Source organism: Microtus pennsylvanicus, chromosome 1, assembly GCF_037038515.1.
Source record: "Microtus pennsylvanicus isolate mMicPen1 chromosome 1, mMicPen1.hap1, whole genome shotgun sequence".
Lineage (NCBI taxonomy): Eukaryota > Metazoa > Chordata > Mammalia > Rodentia > Cricetidae > Microtus > Microtus pennsylvanicus.
The window spans coordinates 194533571-194553538 of NC_134579.1; the positions used below are offsets into that span (position 1 = coordinate 194533571).

The window sequence follows — 19968 nt, forward strand, 5'->3', positions numbered from 1 at the left end:
TGTTAAGAAATTCCTTTTAGCATTAAAAATCAACAGTTTACACACTTCTCTTCTGGGAAAGTTTCACAGACTGACATCTTATTATTGGATCAGTTCCAATTCCCCAAAACTGCAATGTGTTACATTCACCAAAGCTAAGATTCAGACATGACATTACCTTTAATTGCTGCTGCAATTCACTATTCAATCTGGCCAGAACAGTGTTGGTTTCCTTATTGCGTCTAATCGATGCTTGGATAGCCTTTTTATCTTTCCCCACAGATCTGAGAAGACACAGGGACAAAAACACTCCTCATTTCTTTCCTGTCTTTAATCCTTTACTCCTACTTGCTATGGGATAATGCTCTTGTACACTGTAAAATTTGTCACTTGATTAGTTTAATAAAACACTGATTGGCCAGTAGTCAGGTAGAAGTTTAGGCATGGTGATCAGACTAGGAAATTTCTGAGAAGATGAAAGGCAGAGATGCAGTTGTCAGCTAGACACAGAGGAAGCAAGATGAGAATGCCTTACTGATAAAAGATATATGGTGTAAGAATTATGGGTTAATAATAAGCCTGAGCAATATGTCAAACAGTTTATAATTAATATAAGCCTCTGTGTGTTTATTTGGGACTGAATGGCTATGGAGCCTGGTGGGACAGAAACTTCTGTTTACAGCCACTGACTTCCAAGCAGAGAAGGATCTTCACTTGCTGTTCCAATGATAACGAGAACATGTAAGCTACAGAAGCCCAAGACCATAGCTATCACTTTAGTTATTATAGTTATTCTGTTGAATTCATGGAGTGAAACAGCCTGGACCAAGTACTTATAGACTCTTTCTATAAACAGCCAGGCAATGAATTTTTCTGTCTTTGTGGGCCATACTGTTGCTGCTGTGTGTCTTTGTTTCTTTCTCTTTTCTTAGAAACATAAAAGCTGGGCCAGAAAGATGGCCCAAGTGGGAAGGGCACATGCCACATAGGCATGATGACTCTGGTCTGTTCCATGGAACCAGCATAGAAGAAGATCCAACTCCTAGGAGTTGTCCTCTGACCTTTTCATGCATGGCACATGTGGGCAGGTCAGAGAACAACTGGTAGAAGTTGGTTCTCTCCTTCCACCATGTGCGTCCTGGGTTTGAACTCAGGTTGCCAGTACAAAGCACTTTTACCCATAGCCATTCCACTGGCCCCAGAAAGTGCTGTGAGAGTTTCTGCATAACCAAAGAACAGATCTGTTTCTTTCTGTCTGGTGTTTTTCACTGTGCTTAGTTGTTGGTAATTAAATATAGTGAGAAATAGCTTGGATTACCTGGGAATCGAAGGCTGTGAGGCAAGGACAGCAGCTAAGACACCTGTCTTCTGTGTGTGCTCATCCACATCCGGCCGTAACTCATCTTCTGACTTTAATCTTCTCCGAACAGGCTTCGGTGGTGGAGCCAGAGGTGTTGTGCCTTTGCTCTAAAATACAAGAGAAATGAGCATTCTTAGTGACATTCAGACTTAATTAGCATTTTGCTAACACCAATTGCCTTTTTAAAGCCACTTGCTGTTAAAAATGGAGGTTACTTGTCTCATTTTAATGTAATTTATGTATCTGTGGCAACAGTTAAGGGGAAACAGGAACGGGTGCTTATCACCATGCAGTTGAGGCTGGAGCTCGTGACCCTCTTGCCTCTTGCGCAGCAACCACATCAGGCTCAGCTCACTTTATTCCCACAGGCATCTTGGTAGTCCCCTCATGCACACAAAACCATCCACATTAAGAAAGACTTTTCATACCACATTGGCAGGAACACTAGCAGCTGTCTTTTCTTCGATTTTACCGTCTGTTTGGGCAACCCGAAGAGAGCCTGCGGGGTCAGAAGCTTTTTCAGCCTAGAGATGGATATAGTATCTCATTACTACATAATTACACATAGCAAAGCACAGAATGTTTAACAAAGTAAGATGTTGGGAGCTGTTCATACTGAAAATCTGAGGTAGGATGAACCACACCGAGAAAACACTGCCAGATGACTTTCCCTGGCACTGAAGCTGGAAATCAAGACCTGAGAGCAGAGACGTCATGGAACTGACAATGTTTGCTGCTGAGAGGCGAGTCTCTTGGGACTGGTGTGTGTGTGTGTGTGTGTGTGTGTGTGTGTGTGTGTGTGTGTGTGTGTGTGTGAGAGAGAGAGAGAGAGAGAGAGAGAGAGAGAGAGAGAGAGAGAGAGATCCATCCAAGCAAATGAATAACAGTCTCCTGGGCACACCTACCTCTGCCCCCATGTCCACCACCACCTTCTGCGGCACAGTCCATTTCCCTAATGAGCCAGCTGAGCTAAAGGGGTTGCCAATAAGAGCTTCCCTGTGTTTTAGACCCATGAACTCTTCAGATTATGTCAGTCAAATTAACATGGGTTGTTCCATCTGTTAGAGGTGCAACAGTTGGAGCAATCAGAATGGAGACATCAGTACTACTTTTCTCCTTCCATTTCAATGATTTAAATCTGAGATTCATACAAACAATGCCACAGATTCCTGACCACTAAAACTACAGTCTCCTAGAACAGTATATAAAGGCTAAGTTTGGTACAGTGGTGTTTTTGAGAGTGCTTGTGTGTGTGTGTTTGCTGAAGTGTGTAGCTTGGTAAACAGCTTCTTATTCTATGGAACTCTTTATCAATTCATACAACCAGATGCTTAGCATTACGTTCCCAGAGCGGTATTAACCAGGACCAGGGGTAAGTGTATCTCACACCATACCTAACCCTGGCCATGACCCCTCAATCTTACTAAAAATCATATTGCAAGTATCAGATCTTAAAGGCCAATAAAGTAGCTGAGAAGCATAGATTTAGGGAATACATAGCCTCCAAGAGTCAGCAGCAGGTGTTTTACTCAAGCCTCTGCTAATTTAATCTGCTTTTTCAAGAGTCCTCTTTATAGCATAAGGGAAGAGACCGTCACAAAGGAGCTGAACTCCAGAAACTCACTGGCAAAGCCTCAGGATGTTTCTCGGCTTCACTGTCTTGTTCTTCAGTTACATTTGATGCAGCAAATACTTCAAATTGGCTGAAATCTGCAAAATTTGGTTGTTCTGGTATCTGCTGAGGTGAGGTACTAGTGTGAGTTATTAGACCATCGGCATCCACTGGGCGATGCACTGAGGGACCAGGTGCCTGTACGATGGGTTAGAACACAGAAGCATGAGTTTTATCAGCGTCACCAGTGTCACAGTGTGGTGATCTTCATATTGTAACACTTTTAGTGAATGTCCTGGATACAGATGCACACAGTCTGTCAGCCTGTACTGAACTTGACTTTCTCTCAAAAAGATGTCGACATCTTTAACCATATATGCATATGCGTGCAGTATGTGTACGTGTGTGTGTACGTGTGTACGTGTATGTATATATAACATATCTCCATGCCTCTGCGGATGCCATTCCTTTTCTTTGGAATGTGCTTACTCTTTATCTTCTGGGTCCGCCTTCCTTCATTTCACTTGGACCTCTCAATGCGCTTTTTAACTTTACGAGCCACCAAGGCTGTCCCTAGCTAGTCTATAAAAATGTCTACAGCAGCACTCCAGTTCTGACCTAGAAGGGATGCAAATGTTCAGGAAGATACAGTGGATTCTGTCTACGAGTCAGTGCTGGACCCAGGACATCACTTATTTCCATCTCCTAACCCACTGGTTTTCTGCTAGAGACAGCTTTATTTCTTAGTAACCCAAATTATTATTGGAATCCTTAGCTTCCAAGAATACTTAATGTCACTGACTTAAGTGCCGACCTTACAGATAATTATAAATAGAATGGATTGTCTAAGACAGAAACTGATCCCGAGGATGGCAGTAACTGCCATTTTTAATAAGAACATACGAGAAGTACCTGTGAGGGCTGAGGTCTTGGAGGCACTGCAGGAGGGTGGGCAACAACTCCAGCCTGTTGCTGTCCTGTGAGAATATACCAATCTCTTTAGTGACTAGGGAATTACGTTACTGTAGAAGAAACAGGTGAATGCGCCCACATGACAAAACATTTCTAAGAGCACTTGGTAACTTTCCAAGGGGCTGAGGCTATAGCACGGCAGTAGTGTAGATGTCTAGCTTGCTTGAAGCTCTGGTTTGACCAGATGACATGGTGTCTCATACCTGTAATTCTAGAACTTGGAAAGTAGAGGTAAGGCGATGAGAAGCTAGCTCAGAAAGTCAACTTTGGCTACACAATGAGTATGAGGCCAGCTAGCCTCATGAGACCATTTTAAAACAAATTCCAAAACAAAAGCCTTACACGTGACCTAATTAACGGTCCAACTTCATGGCCTCTCTTCCAACTTCATTTCTTGTCACCTCCACTACATGAGGGCTGTTGACAAGCTCCTGCATATTTCTTTAACAGTAACCTGTTCTTGGCTTTCTCCTCTGGGCTTCTGATTGCTCTTTAGCTTCCAGATGAAAGTCTCTAAAACGTCTCTTTAACTTAAAACTACCATCTCCGTGTAAACAGTTCTCAGTACTTCCATTTTCTTGGCTCAAAGGTCCAATAGTCTGTTGATTATTTACATTTTCCCTCACTCCCACAGCCTTTAATCACACCAATTAAAACACCATCTCTGCCCTTGCTTCTCTATTTCAGTCTATGTAGTTGCGATACCTCCAGTTGTAAAAACATTAAAATCCCGGAGTCATGGTTCCTCTCTGCTGTCCCCTACAACACACCCTCAACACAGATGCAAAAACATCTTTTTAAATTTCCTGTGGGATTTCTCAAGTTCTACCATTATTATTTGTACTCCAAAACACCTTAGTGGCTAGTAAAACAACATTCTCCCCACTTTATAAAAAAGTATTTTTCATTTGATGTTTTTATTTTATTATTTTTTTGGGGGGGACACATGTTCTCTGTGTAGCCCTGGCTGACCTGGAATTAGGTCTATAGACCAGGCTGGCCTTAAACTCAGAGATCCACCAGCCTCTGCCTCCATGCATACCTGCAGGCCAGAAGAGGGCACCAGATCTCATTACAGAATGCTGTGAACCACCATGTGGTTGCTGGGAATTGAACTCAGGATTTCTGGAAGAGCAGTCAGTGCTCTTAACCTCTGAGCCATCTCTCCAGCCCGATTAATGCATATTACGATCCCCTAGCCCCTCCCTACCTGTGGTAACTGCAAAGGTCCGATTCATATCTAGGGATGATGATCTAGAATGAGAGGGCTGTGGCCTTGGAGGGGGAGGTGGTGGTGCAGTGTTATCAGGTGATGCTCCTGAATGAGACCTGCAAAAGTTACCCATCATAACTGGTTATGTCAATGCTGGAGCTTGATCCTTTTTAAGCATTCAAACTTGGATGAACAGCCACAGACCTTATTAGAATGACACTTTTCCAAGCAGCACCTATGAAGGTATTACAGCTAATAAGAGCAGCACTATTTATGCTGTGTCAGAAACAAATGATTACTTAATGTGCTAAACAACTTTTTTATAAAGTCATAAACAAACTTGCTAAAAATTAGAAGCTACATCAACTTGTTTTCATCAAGAAGACCATGAATCTCTTGTGATTTCTTGCATTCAACTAAAGGCAACACTGGCCTGAAAACCTATTTTCAAAACAGAGAACCTCCACATGGTTACTCTTCAACAGCTCGAATGTGGAACATAATCTGGCCACACTGTGAGGTGCTTGAGCGGTGCACCAGAGGTACCCCACTTTAGAGGTGACTAAACTGAAGTTCAACTAGCCCTAGAGATTCTGTTCTTTGGGATCAAAGTCTGAAAGGGCTCTGACAAACAGATGTTCACATACAGGAATAAAAAGAACAAACTCCAAAATAGCTGAAAACTCTAAGAAACACGTGAGAACTCCTTACATCAAAGAAAGGAAATGGTCTTCTGACTTTCTAAGTTCCTTGGAAATTTGGGAGGGGGGATGCTCATCTCTCTCTCCAACAAGCATGCAGCAAAGGGATATTCAACATATACAAAGTGTGAGAAGTAAAAGTTCATCTATCCTCTATGTCTGAGCAGATAGTAAGGCCATGCAGATAAACCTCCACCACCATCCTTTGCTTAGTCCACGTATTACTGTGCAGCATGTAAGGCTGCGGAGTGAGTAGGTAGCTCCCATTTGGACATGCCCTGGGTGTTTAAAACAATGTTCTGGGGTACTTATCACATGGTTATCACTTAGACTCTCACTGTTCTATAGCCGACACAAAGGGTTGCATTAACGTCTACTGCTAAGAAATTATCAGCCCTTTTTAGACCATTCATAAAACACATAAAAACAAAACAATACTAACAATAAGGGTTCCCTTTAATTTTTAACAAGTAGAACCAAAATATTTGTCTTTTACATAAACAAATAGGTATTAAACAGATTTCAGAGAGCACATACTTTGTGCTTAGCCCTAAGTAACTTTAAATATTAAAGTGCATGAGGAGATCGCCACACAGTGTGATACAAATACTGACCTTTGACGAGTTACACTGCTTCCAATCTGCTCCGGGTCAGAAGGGAAAGAGTCTGAACTGCTGTACCCATCTGCTGAGAAATAGATACACCCTAGTTAATAATGTTCATTTCTTTGCCTTTTACTCTCTCTACCACAAACCTAAGTAATAGACTGTTTCACTGCTTCAAATCATAGATATTCAAAGGCTGCTAAATAGGCTAACAGTTCATTCCAGTGTTACCAACTTTAAAAATCAAATACATCATGCATAGGTATACAGTAGATAGAAAAAGTTACAATCTAGATAAAATATCTAATGAGATAGAAATATTCAAAATAAATCATAAAAATCACACACACATACACATATTACAATTGCTTCTCATACAAAATCCTAACTATAAGATTGAATATCCCTTATATGAAGAGCTTTGGGCCCCAAATGCTTCTGGTTTCCACTTTCTTTTTCCAAATGTAAAGCATTTGTGTAGACATGAGATACTCAGAGAACAGAGCCAAGGCTAAGCACAAGCCCATTCATGCCCCCATCACGTGCACAGCTAGATTCATAGTATGCCTTTCCTTTTCTTACAATCTGCCAAGAGTTCAGGTGATGCCATTTTGCTACTGACATACAGGCAAGCAAAGCCCTTCTATAGAGATTATAAAGTATAGTCCCAAATCTGGCCACTTCTCACTACCTGTACCACTCCCGTTCTAGCCCAAGTCACCATTGTTAACTATCTCCTATTTCAGCACTTGCCTACTTTTGGTCTGGAGCTAGAGCAGGCAGGGTGAGTCTTTCAAAAAGGAAGGGCAGGTCTCCTGTCACTCCTCCCTGGGAAACTTTCCAGTGACTCCTCACACCATTAGAAAGAGTGCAAATGTTACAATTTCTTACACTCTTCTCTCCCTTGCTGCCTCTGCTTAGCACACTGGCTACTGCAGGGCACTGCCTGCTGCTCTGCAGACCCGGCTTCCTGCCTGAGGGCTGCACACTGGCTCTACTGCATGGTGCAGGGCACTGCCTGCTGCTCTACAGACCCGGCTTCCTGCCTGAGGGCTGCACACTGGCAGCTGCCTGCATTTCAGTCATCATTCCCACAATCACAGAGCTGTCAATCCGCTTCTTCAAATTTTAAGTCAAACCTTATCTTCTAATAAAGCATTCTTTGTTCTCATTTAAACAACGTTCTCATACCCTTTCCAGCTTTTAAGTTCTACCCATGCAATCAGCTTTCTTTTCATGTCAGAGTCAACCCATCCCAGCACAATCTCCCTTATAAACTCAATACGGATGAAGACTTGCTCTGTTCTGTTTACTGTTAAATCCCCACTCCCTAGATTGGAACCTATTACCATGGCTGCATGAAGGAATGCATAACCAATGCTTTGTGAGAAAAAAGGAAAGGAGCACCTGGGGAAGAGCTAATGAGACACACAGAGAATGAAGGCAAACACAGGGGTAGCAGGTTTTGAAGAGCTTCTGCCCCGTTTTATGCAGTGAACATAGTGCTAATAGATAAATACTTCAACTCCCCAGACTCTAAATTTATTTACTGAACTCAAATGTGAGATATGATGCTATCTTTCACTTACCTACAGTATTTCCAGAAGGAAACTTTACTGATGAATTGATTTTACTTTCTTCCGAAAGGTCAGATGTTTTCACAAGTAATGGACTTGTGGGATTAGTGTGATCTAGCAGAGAATTAAGAGGCAACAATACAAGAGACAGACATTTGCACTGATAAAATTCATAAGAGATCACATTAAAATATAAGACTTCATTTAGATATTGCAAAAAGTGTCATAAGACAACACAATCATTTTAATAAAACCGATATAAATCTGTTTATGGAAAACTTTGCATTTTTACTTGGTTAACTGTATCCTTATATCACAGGTAGCAAACCACCCAAAATCTGGGCTATAAATGGTATCAATGCTGACTTATACAGACAATCTATTTTCCAAGAAACCTTTACTAAGCCAGGCATGGTGTTGCACATGGCCCTGATGTACTTGGGAGGCTGAGGCAGGAAGGTCAAGGGCTTGAGGTCAGCCTGAGTTACACAGTGAGAACCCACGTGGTGGTTCACCACCATCTCTAACCCCAGGTCCAGGACATCCAATGGCCTCTTCTGACCTCTTCAGGTACCAGGCACACAAGTTGCATACACATACATGGAAAATACTCATACATATAAAATACATCTAAACAATAACCATAGAAAAACCCCAGAATATCAGAAGTGTCTCATCTTCAAATAACCTTATTTATTCTGTAAAATTACCCCTTAAAAACCCCCATTTTAAAGCTTTATATGGTTAAAAAAATTTCTTTTTAAAGGTGACATTTATTTACAGGTGCAGCTCTGGGGGCATCTACAATTGAAGAAAAGTACTAAGTTAAAAGAAAAAGCAACCACTACTAGTGTGGTGGAGTGCGCCTTTACTCCCAGCACTCTAGAGGCAGAGGCAAAGGCAGATGGCCCTCTGTGAGTTCAGGGACAGCCTGGCCTACAGATAGAGTTCCAGGAAACCCAAGGCTATGAAGTGAGACCCTGCCTCAAAAAAACAAACAAAACAAGATCTTTTAAGAAAGAAATTCAACCCTTTGAAGACTAATTCCTTTGGGCCGTGCCCTCCTTACCACTGCTCGTTCTTTTCAGCTCCATCTCCTGCATGTGGATCTTGCTCGGAGTCATGCGGATGGGGACCGGATGGACAATAGCAGTGTCCTAGAGAAAGAGAAGCAAACACAGAATCAGCATCAGGAGTCACAGGGCTGAAGACGACAGCACAGAAAGCTCCTGCACAGCGATTCTCATTCACAGTAATGCAAACAGGACAGCTTTAAAAATTAAAAGCTCAATTTAAAAAATCAAGTTTACATACTCACTAATTTGATTTCATAATGTAATTTTAAATTGAATGATTAAAGATTTCATGAAAATTGCTTATTAAAAACAGAGTTCAAAACAATATATAAAAACAAACTGCAAAGGTTTGATGGGATTAGATAAACGTAAACCTTTGAGGTAAATTAAAATATTTCATGACAACTCAAAAGCTAAGTGACAGACTGAAAATTGTTTTTGCTAAACTGCTTAAGAAAATTTTGCTTTTTTTAACCTACAAAACAAGAATAGCTAGAAGTCTGTCCTACTGCAATTGTAGGTACATTAAATGCCTCCTATCCATAAAGGAATATACTACTTTAAAGGAACAATGAGGACCCTGCCCCCACTAACACGTCAGGATTTTACGATTGCAATACATCAAATATGTCTAAGCTTATGGAGAGGCGACTTCAAAGGAGTAAAGTAGTTGACAGCAGTGACTTCTGAAAGGAAGGAAAGAGCAAAGGCCAAGAAAAGAGGATGAGGACAGAGGAAAGACCTCAGAACCAGAAGGAAGGCAGAGAGGAGCCCTAGGAAGGAGGCCAGCTGTGCAGTGGGACCCTCTGGGAAGCCAGGGCACAGGGTGGGGCGCCTCCTGTGTTCATCATGCTGTGCTTATAGGTGAGGTAAGCGGGTGCGTGCAGGAAGGGGGCACTGGCCTTCAGTTTACGCTGGACACTGTTACGGTGATAAAACCGAGTGAACAGCAAACCCTTAAGGGACAATGACACATCAGCATGCACCTTTTATTTTACAGGCTGTAGGCTTACTCTTGTTGTCTAAACTTAAACAGTTTACAAGAAATTTGTCGCAGCTATTACAAGGACAAAATCATCTAGAGTAATTTCTTGTTCCTATTATAGTGAGAATCTAACCAGGATTCATGTAAATAACCAATAAACCCGAACCACCATCTTTCCCTGTACCTCTAAAACTAGAGTTAAAGATTAGTATCATATACAGGTGAATGTTCTGATTTCTCTTGCATTCTCAAAAAACATTGAAAATAATACATTTAAGTCACTGCCGTATTTATGATTATAAAAATGTGGCTTTATCAATAACATCTTAGTTTAAAGAATTTTTTATATTGCCAGAATTTTCGTTTTTGCTAACCTGGTAGGTGTTGGTGGCTTCTCACTGAAGTTGGTTGTATTCTCTGATGATTTGAGATGTTTGTACTTCTTTATAGTTTCTGTGTGTATGTATCTTTTATGTTGATTTGTCTCTAAATGATAGTTTTAAAAATTATACTTTATAGCATGTTTCCCAGTACATGATTAATATACTTAGTATTAATTGTATTTTGTTTTTAGTATAATTAAACCATTAAAATAGTTTGTGTCTGTGATACTTTTAAATGTGCACAGACTGTTGTCTTGGACACAAAATTTTCAATACACTCACTGAATGGATTTTTAATTGTATGATTGTAATCCTTGATATTTTAATTGCTAAAGTTAGGTTAATTTATTCCCCTCTAAAGTGATTTTTTCCATTTTAACTATATTTTTATAATTTTGTTTCATTTTTAAAGATTTATTTTTATTTTTAATTGTTTATGTAGTGGTTTGAAGGAGAATGGCCCCACAGGCTCATATGTTTGAACACTTAGTGCTGTGCTTTTGTTCCATCGTGGACTGTAACCCCTAACTGTAAGCCCAATTAAAATCTTTTTTACTAGTTACCTTGCTCATGGTGCTTTGCCACAGAAATAAAAAAGAAACTAAGACTCATACATCTGTGTGGGGATATGTATTAGTCCTCACTGAGGCCAGAGGCATCAGATCCCTCAGAGTGGCTTAACTTGGATGCTGGGAACCAAATTCCAACCTTTGCAAGAGCAGAATGAGCTCTTAACTACTAAGACTTTTATCTAGCATCTTCATATATTTTTAAGCTATGAAATAAAACATTAAATTTGCTGTATCTTTCAAATTAATATAATTTCATTGCCTTTTTAAAAACAAAACAAAAAACAAATCAGTCTCCTCATGTAGTTCTGACTGGCCTTTAACTCTAAAGTGCTAGGATTAAAGATGTGAACTATCAGCTAATTTTATTACGTATTTTTATTTAAACACAAAGTACGTAATAAAAAAAACTTGGCCTTAATTTTCCAAAAGGCATGCTAAGTCTGTACCAACCAATCAGATTTCAATAGCATGTTGTCCTTGCACAATTACTGGCTACCGATGGTTTAATCCAGTGGCTTCTGTAGCCCAAAGAAGATCACAAAATACAGATGAACCTGACGTGGATGACCAGGCCTAACCTCAGATAATGCACTCACTTTACTACGCCAATGAAGAAGCATGACTGTCTATAAAAGGTTATACTTTCTCTCTGCTCTCATCTATTGTCTCCAAATAAAAAACAGTAAACCCCATAAAACCCATCACACCACTATTAGAAAATCAGCAGCAGGCACTTTCTTTTACCTGTTCAAATCATCCAAAAGCCACTTCCAATTGCATGTTTATATCATGTAGCTGGGAGCCTAACTAATACAATTCAGAACATTTTATACTGTCACAATTAAGCTCATCTCTCCATATTTTCTACATGCCTGCCATCCTAATACGACCTCCTATCTAATCCAGTCCTGCCTACTTTCCATTCTAGTGCTAAGAGGTCATCGGCTGTTTGACCCATGACTTCTTCTGTGAGCGAAGTCTTCTTCCCCAGTTGCCTTTCCTTACCTATCTCATTCTGGCACTTGGTGCTAGCTCCTAGTTGACAACCAAGTGGGGCTGATCTTAGTGTGGCCTACTGAGATGTCTCCATCTGGATTCAACTACATTCTTTAACCTCTAGCCTCCCCCAACACATATGTGTGCCATATGCTATCACCACACAAAACTTATCTTGCTCACGATATGCTCTGCTCCGAAGGCTGCTGTCTACTTTTGCCAACTCCCACTCTCAATCAGGACACACAGGAAAGCACTTCCATGACCTCCAGCATGCAGCCTGCCCACTTTTCTTTTTCCCGTCTTTCTCTTTTTCTCTCAGTTACTGGGCATCCCTGATACTCTGGGTGGAAAATTCTCCAAAATCTGTCCCCCTCCTGCCAGGCAGATGCTTGCCAGCCTCCACTGCTGAACCTGCCAGCTTTTTAGACCCTAGCTTAAAACCATGATTTTTTTTTCTTCTTCATCTCCATCTCCCGCCTTCCTGACAGCTGCCAAGAATCACATCAGTGGTTCTCAACCTGTGGGTTGTGACCCCTTTGGGATTGAATAACCCTTTCACCGGGGTTACATGTGAGATATCGTGCATATCAAGTATTTATATTATGATTTATAACAGTACCAAAGTTACAGCTATGAAGTAGCAATGAAAACGATTTTATGGTTGGGGTCATGACGACAAGAGCTACATTAAAGGGTTGCAGTGTTAGAAAGGCTGAGAAACACTGAGTTAAAACTTGCTTGTCCTGTTGTTTTCCTCTTAAATGCTAATAAAAGGGTTCCTGCGCTTTAAAAAAAATTATCAATAACTAATGTATCTTATTTGTCTAAAACTTCCCCAAACACCCTGGGTTGAACTACCCAATCCTCTCTGCCGCCTCTGGTTCTGTTCAGCCATATACCATGATAATTATCACAATCAGCATTATCATGATCATCAACTAACAGTAATTAAATTGGTTTGTTGAAGACTGAAGTCTTGTTTCTGCACCTTTCATTTCTGTAGAATATCACAGAAAGGGTGCTGGTCTACCAGGTGATCAAGCTAAGCCTTTTTATATGCTGACCCGTTCAGCTCTAGAGCACTCAAGAATAAAGACTAGAACATTTCATTTGCCATCAGTCTAGAATGTCCTTGGTGATCACATTCACCCTAGCAGCACATTCTCCTGGAAGCTCAGGAAAACCTCAGCTTCACTAGAACTGCGAAGCTGTTGTGGTGTGTGACACCGTGTAAGAGGTGCCAAGTGTCAGTAGAGCAGGCTGAGTTTTCACTGACCTTTACTCAGCAAATGACTATCAAAATTTTGTTTTTAAACCACCCCATTAAATGAAAATATTAAATTCAAACTAGAACAGCAGTGTGAGTTTGTTTTTGCTCCCCCTACCCCATGGTGATTCGGCTAAACATGTCCTGATTCACTTAACTGTAATCCCTGTTTATTTATACAAGCCTCACAAAGGGTCATGGGAGAGTGTGGTTACAGGCTGTAGTCTGCAGACCGGCAACATTGAAGTAGTAAGTGAAGCGTCAGACACTAATATAACTGAAAGTAGAGTTTTTTCCTAATAGAGAACCTAAAATGAGGATGGAAATGGGTTGGAGAATCAAGATTTAAATTTATCATGTCCCCTGACCCCCGCAACACACAAAGATACTATAGGAAGCTGATTGTTAAGTATTTAATAGTATCACCTGTATTTGACCAAATTCAGAAGTCTAAATTCAAGTTTAAAATCTCAATAAACCATGTCTTATTTTCTTAGTCTTATGCCAAGTTATAGATAGTGATAAAAAGTACTGAGTTATATAAAAAGTTTGGGTCTTTTCCTGATTTTTTTGAGAGAGTCTCTCTCTATGTAGCCTAGAATCGTGGGTCTCAGCCTCCCAAGTGCTAGAACTTTGGGAACTGTCACCATGCCCTGTTTTTATCACCAGAGTCGGTACTCATGAATCTGGACTTTCTAACATATAAGAACATCAACTTTCTTTTTTGACATTTCCCACCAGTCTGGAGTAGAGTTCAAGGTAAGCTTGGGCTACACAAGACTCTGTCTCAAAATCAAACCAATAGCAAACAAATAAGTAAGCAAAAGCCCAGCTGCTGTCCTTGCCTGGTCTGGAAGACCGCTAACACAATCAGTAATTATGCTCCCTACCTTTTAAGTATTAGAAAATTAATCAAGTTTTTTTAAATTGCTAGTTCATATAACTTTTCCATTAGTTAAACTACACAATAACTACGACAGGAGTAATAAAAGCAAAGCTGAAAGCTGAAAGAGACTTAAAAGTAAACTCTTGTTCTACAGCTTGTCACGTCCCAAGGGACCAGAACTGTGGCTGCAGCAAAAATCTCAATGTTTTCTATTTCTCATCAAGTTTTCAGAAATTAAAAACAAAGACAAGGTTTAAGCACAGTAGAAAAAGAAGCAAATGCATGAGTAATCCACATACTAACTAGCCCCTGAGACAATGAATTATAGCCTTAACATTTTTAAACCATTCATACATTGCGTTTGGATTTACTTCAGCAGCTGTAAAAGCATCCTCTATAAAATTGTAAAACACATTGAAACTTCATTAATTTACTGCTGAAGCAGTACTTTCTTTAAATCCCACTTTCCCCCAAACCACACTAAACACCAAGACCCTTTAAGCTGGACATGCGCTGGCTGTCTCTGATCAAAAGCATCTACAAGACAGAGCTCAGTTCCAGCAAGACCCAGGCTCTTGGCTCAGACCTCAGCAATGGTTGAGGAGGGCACAGACATGAACGCCATGTGTCACTCTCTGCACCCTTCTTTTCTGCCCATTAAAGAAAGTGCCACCTTTACATTCTCCTTCCTCCCTAGTTACTTTCTTCTTTTCATCAGTATGCTTATTAGCATGTGTCCTCCGTAAAGGAAACGAGAGAAAAAGACCACACAAAGGAATGGATAGTAAGAAGAATGATTTCCAGCTAAGTTTAAAAGATTTCAAGGATCTGAGGGGCAGGTAGCGGTATAAGTCTATAGGGACAGAATTTATTTTTAAAATCAGAATATGAACTTTGTAGCATTTTTTTAAAAAGCGACACAGAAAAATCACAGAAGACAAGACAGAGGCTCTGTGGCACAGGAGTGATCTCTATCCATTTGCTTTTGTTGTGTTGAACTCAATTTTCTTTACCAGAACTCAAGACACCAATTAAACAAACGGTATGTTATTGGGAATACTAAAAAATGACACTGCATAAATATTTACATATAGAATACATGTTACATGACGTATAAGCATACACATAAAATATTTACATAAGGTTACTCCACTGATACAAGCAGTATATTTAATAAAACATACACTTAGCAGATGGTAACATGGCTAACTAAATCAACTGTCACAAAATACTCCTCACAGACACATGTACCAGATTTTAAACATAGTTTTCTCTAACCAAAATACAAAGAATAGCAAAAGTGTTCTTTCACTATTAAGCACACAAAAAAATCAAAAGGCCTGCCAAATTTCCCTCTAAGCACTACACTGAATCATGCATATCGCTAAAAACCATAATGATGGAAATTGGGTTAATAAAATTAATTTCAAACAAGCAAGCTAAGTGATTGACTTACAGGATCAGCTGGTGCAATGTTAGAATCAAATTGGGTCAGAGTTTGTGAGCTTGAAGAGCGTTCACTAAATGTCTCCCACTGCTGAACAGACAGAGGAGAGAGAAGTCAGCATGGGGAGAAGCGCAGAGACCACTGGAGAAGACTCAGCAAAGTCATTCAGAGGCTGCACTGTAAGCTGCGTTCCCAGATTAATAAACTTCTGTAGTTTCTAATTCCCACAATCACTTCATATGTGTCTATGCTGGGCCATCTTATTGACATAAGATGACTATCTTCATAATCAAATGTATGGTAAATTTTTAATGCAATCTCTATAGATGAGATTAAAACTCTTACAAAATTAAGAGTCAAAACACCATAAAGAAAACAAAGGATAAGTGATGAAAATGGCAACCAAGATGAAATGCACAGGGGTTGTCTTGTCTAGAACAAAGTTTAACTTCAAATCCTGTTAAACTCCAGTTAAAACACTCATTTAAAGAGGCTAAGGAGCTGACGTTCTGATAAAATAGAGCATTCAGCGTGACTTGCCAGTGCGGCCCCTGAAAGAGGATTCCATCATGTACGTGCACATACCTTTTATGTATGCATAGATATTTAATAAGATATCACAGATAAAATGCAAAGAATTCTGGAATTAATAACGTTTGAGCTTATTTGTCAATTTGTAGCAAGTCAACCTCTGCGATCAGCACTACGAACAAGGCCATGCCAGATCACAAGACAGAACTGCCAATCAGGCACCCTCCCCATGCTAAGAAAATCAGAATGCGGCCATGAGAGCAAATCAAGCATCTGAGTATGTGTTATACACAGGAGATGCATGGGAAAAACTACTTTTCTAAAAGAGGTACACAAAGAAATATCATACCTCTTAAAATAGGTGGGATGATAAGTCAACATTAATTACAGTAAATTCCATTTGAGATCTTAATAACAGCACAGAATTTTTACATCAAAACTGTATCAAAACTATCATTTGAATTTGATTCTTAAAGTGATGAGTAGTCCTCTAAAGAGGAAAACAACTACTTACACATATACAATATATACACATGAATGCTTACACACAGACACAACTACCTCATTAACCAGAATCCTTTATATGACTCAATTTGTGAGAATATATACTTTTATGCTTCAAAGTTCAACTTTCTATTTAAAATAGTGATATTCAATGTGAGTAGACATATAGAAATTAGATTTTAGCAAATGAGAGTACTGCTGAAAATTACCTACAAAATGGTTAACAGAAAGAAACATTTAGCAACATTTCCTACAGGTTATTTTAACTTGAAAAATAATGTTGATTTAAAGTTGTGAGTAAAGCTCACAATAGCTCACTTTTATCATGAGCTTTCATATCAGAAACTCATTTACCAAATTTGGTAATATAATTAATTCCTTCTTCAATAATGGTTGTTGCAAGGATTTAGAAGGAAGTGAACTGTCTACATATTAGAAAACAGCTTACATGCAGAACTAAGCCCCATGACAAGGACAGCACCAGGCTCGGGCATCTGACTTCTGGCCTACCAGCTAACTGTGCACCCTCGGCTGAGTTACACAACCTCTGTGTTTAAGTTTCTCCATCTTTAACATGAAATTAGAAATACCTACCTCATAGGAGTGTTGTGAGGAACTATGAAGTTAAATTAGGAAAAGAGCCTTTTGAACAGATTAGTGTATCAAAAGTGCTTTAAAAAGTCAGGGATTATTGTTAGTGTTTTCTCCTATAGCACCTTATCTATATCCATCAGTGACAAATAAACAATGAAATATTAAGTTTGTAGTAGATAAAATATATTTTATTAAATATAAAATATTATATTATATTGCAATTATATATTTAATAACTATTATCAAAACAGTTTAAATCATTATCTCACTAGCTTTTTGGTCTTTTATGCAAAGTAACAAAAATTATGTCATTTATGATCTTCTTACAAAGTATTATAAAATAAAACCTGTTAGGACCTTTTGCAAGGGATAGCACATATACCTGAAATCAGAACTGAAAAGTACTTTTATCCTCATCTCTCAATCAGTGGTTACATCTGATTCCTTTAGAATGGACTCTGGAGCCTGATGCTTGGGAAGAGTTGCGCTTGTGTACAAACTGTCCACAATGGCCTGACAGTACTCCATTAACTTAATGTTGCTTTTAAAAACATGACAAAAAGTCCAAGTGCAGCCTTATAATGCTAACCCTACCCATAAGCATCTCTACTAGCAAGCTCTCCAAGGCTCCCTCCCGCCCTCCTCACACACATGTAGCTAACGGTTTACGTCCGACTGAAGGTGGTGCTGCAATGGAGGAGCTATGGGCACACAGAATTGCCAGTTCTCATTTCCCAGCAGCCCCAAATTAACTAGCATGACTTTAACAAAATATTTTTCTGACTTTAAAAGACGGGAAAGCACAAAGGTTTGCTTTCCCTAAAGTCAACTTACAGATAGGAAATTCAGTTAACAAGGAAAGTTGTTTAAAAGGCTAAAAATGGAGGTGGCCAGAGCACAGCAGTTCTTCAGAGGGACAAGGGGTATGAGGATGGGGTACTAGGCCTTCCACTTACTGCTGAGAGTGCTCTCCTACTCCTGTACAGCCCAAGTCCAAGCTGTCGGGAAACAGTGCATTTGCCCCTATTCTGTTTTGAATACCACTGGCCATAGTTAATAGGGTAAAAATACTTCATTTTGTATTATTATTACTATTTTCTTTTGAGACAGGGTCTCTCTACATGGTTCTGGCTGTCCTGAAACTCACTATGTAGACCAGGGTAGCCTTGAGCTCACACTGATCCTCCTGCCTTTGCCTCTCAAGTGCTAAGATTAAAGGTGATGCCACCACGCCTGGCCTCCATTTTGTATTTAAATAAAACTAATTTTAGTTTGGGTTGCAGAAAATACTTGTTTTATGCAGAAAGCTACACTAGTGACTTGTCTCTTGTATCACTTTAATGCTATGATTGCAAACGTGTCCTCACCTATCCTACATATACAACTGTGAAGATTCAGTGGACATGCAGCTGATAACAGAGCAAAGGACTTGTGTCCAAATCTTGCTCTTGAGTCTCCTCAGACACAAGATCTGGTTAAGTCTTTGACTTTCAATTATGCATCTGCCTTACCTAATTCAGAAGGCTTTAGTGCGGAAGGATGGTGGAAACCATGACAGTGCACACAGTACAAAAAACTCACAAGCCACATGATTACTACTCTTTCTGTCACCTTTTCAGGTCTTCTAACTGTGTGCACACTAGAACCCTGTGCTTGCTGTGTGTGTACTGGAGGAAGCCTGTGCTGTGTGTACTAGAGGAATCCTGTACTGTGTGTACTGGAGGAACCCTGTGCTGTGTGTACTGGAGGAACCCTGTGCTGTGTGTACTGGAGGAACCCTGTGCTGTGTGTACTGGAGGAACCCTGTGCTGTGTGCACTGGAGGAACCCTGTGCTGTGTGTACTGGAGGAACCCTGTACTGTGTGTACTGGAGGAACCCTGTGCTGTGTGTACTGGAGGAATCGTGTGCTGTATGTATACTGGAGGAACCCTGTGCTGTGTGTACTAGAGGAATCGTGTGCTGTGTGTACTGGAGGAACCCTGTGCTGTGTGTACTGGAGGAACCCTGTGCTGTGTGCACTGGAGGAACCCTGTGCTGTGTGCACTGGAGGAACCCTGTGCTGTGTGCACTGGAGGAACCCTGTACTGTGTGCACTGGAGGAACCCTGTGCTGTGTGTACTGGAGGAACCCTGTACTGTGTGTACTGGAGGAAGCCTGTACTGTGTGTACTGGAGGAACCCTGTGCTGTGTGTACTGGAGGAAGCCTGTGCTGTGTGTACTGGAGGAACCCTGTGCTGTGTGCACTGGAGGAACCCTGTGCTGTGTGTACTGGAGGAAGCCTGTACTGTGTGTACTGGAGGAACCCTGTGCTGTGTGTACTGGAGGAACCCTGTGCTGTGTGCACTGGAGGAACCCTGTACTGTGTGTACTGGAGGAAGCCTGTACTGTGTGTACTGGAGGAACCCTGTGCTGTGTGCACTGGAGGAACCCTGTACTGTGTGTACTGGAGGAACCCTGTACTGTGTGTACTGGAGGAACCCTGTGCTGTGTGTACTGGAGGAACCCTGTGCTGTGTGTACTGGAGGAACCCTGTGCTGTGTGCACTGGAGGAACCCTGTGCTGTGTGTACTGGAGGAAGCCTGTACTGTGTGTACTGGAGGAACCCTGTGCTGTGTGCACTGGAGGAACCCTGTACTGTGTGTACTGGAGGAAGCCTGTGCTGTGTGTACTGGAGGAAGCCTGTGTTGTGTGTACTGGAGGAAGC

The 19968-nt window shown here is 40.5% G+C and overlaps 1 protein-coding gene across 10 annotated transcripts in view; it reads right to left on the reverse strand.

The window, feature by feature from the left end:
* The window catches only part of Reps1 (RALBP1 associated Eps domain containing 1), a 73913-nt gene that overhangs the window by 1247 nt on the left and 52698 nt on the right, over positions 1-19968 (reverse strand). For 2 of the 10 annotated variants that reach the window (XM_075948409.1, XM_075948360.1), the window contains exons 10-19: positions 15644-15724; positions 9089-9176; positions 8032-8133; positions 6452-6524; positions 5134-5252; positions 3864-3928; positions 2964-3149; positions 1768-1863; positions 1298-1446; positions 158-263 (exon numbers count right to left, since the gene is read on the reverse strand). In XM_075948409.1, the coding sequence (XP_075804524.1) occupies positions 158-263; positions 1298-1446; positions 1768-1863; positions 2964-3149; positions 3864-3928; positions 5134-5252; positions 6452-6524; positions 8032-8133; positions 9089-9176; positions 15644-15724 (1065 nt within the window). The remainder of the gene's footprint in view (positions 1-157; positions 264-1297; positions 1447-1767; positions 1864-2963; positions 3150-3863; positions 3929-5133; positions 5253-6451; positions 6525-8031; positions 8134-9088; positions 9177-15643; positions 15725-19968) is intronic. The other 8 variants (XM_075948381.1, XM_075948353.1, XM_075948371.1 and 5 more) reach the window with 5 other exon arrangements.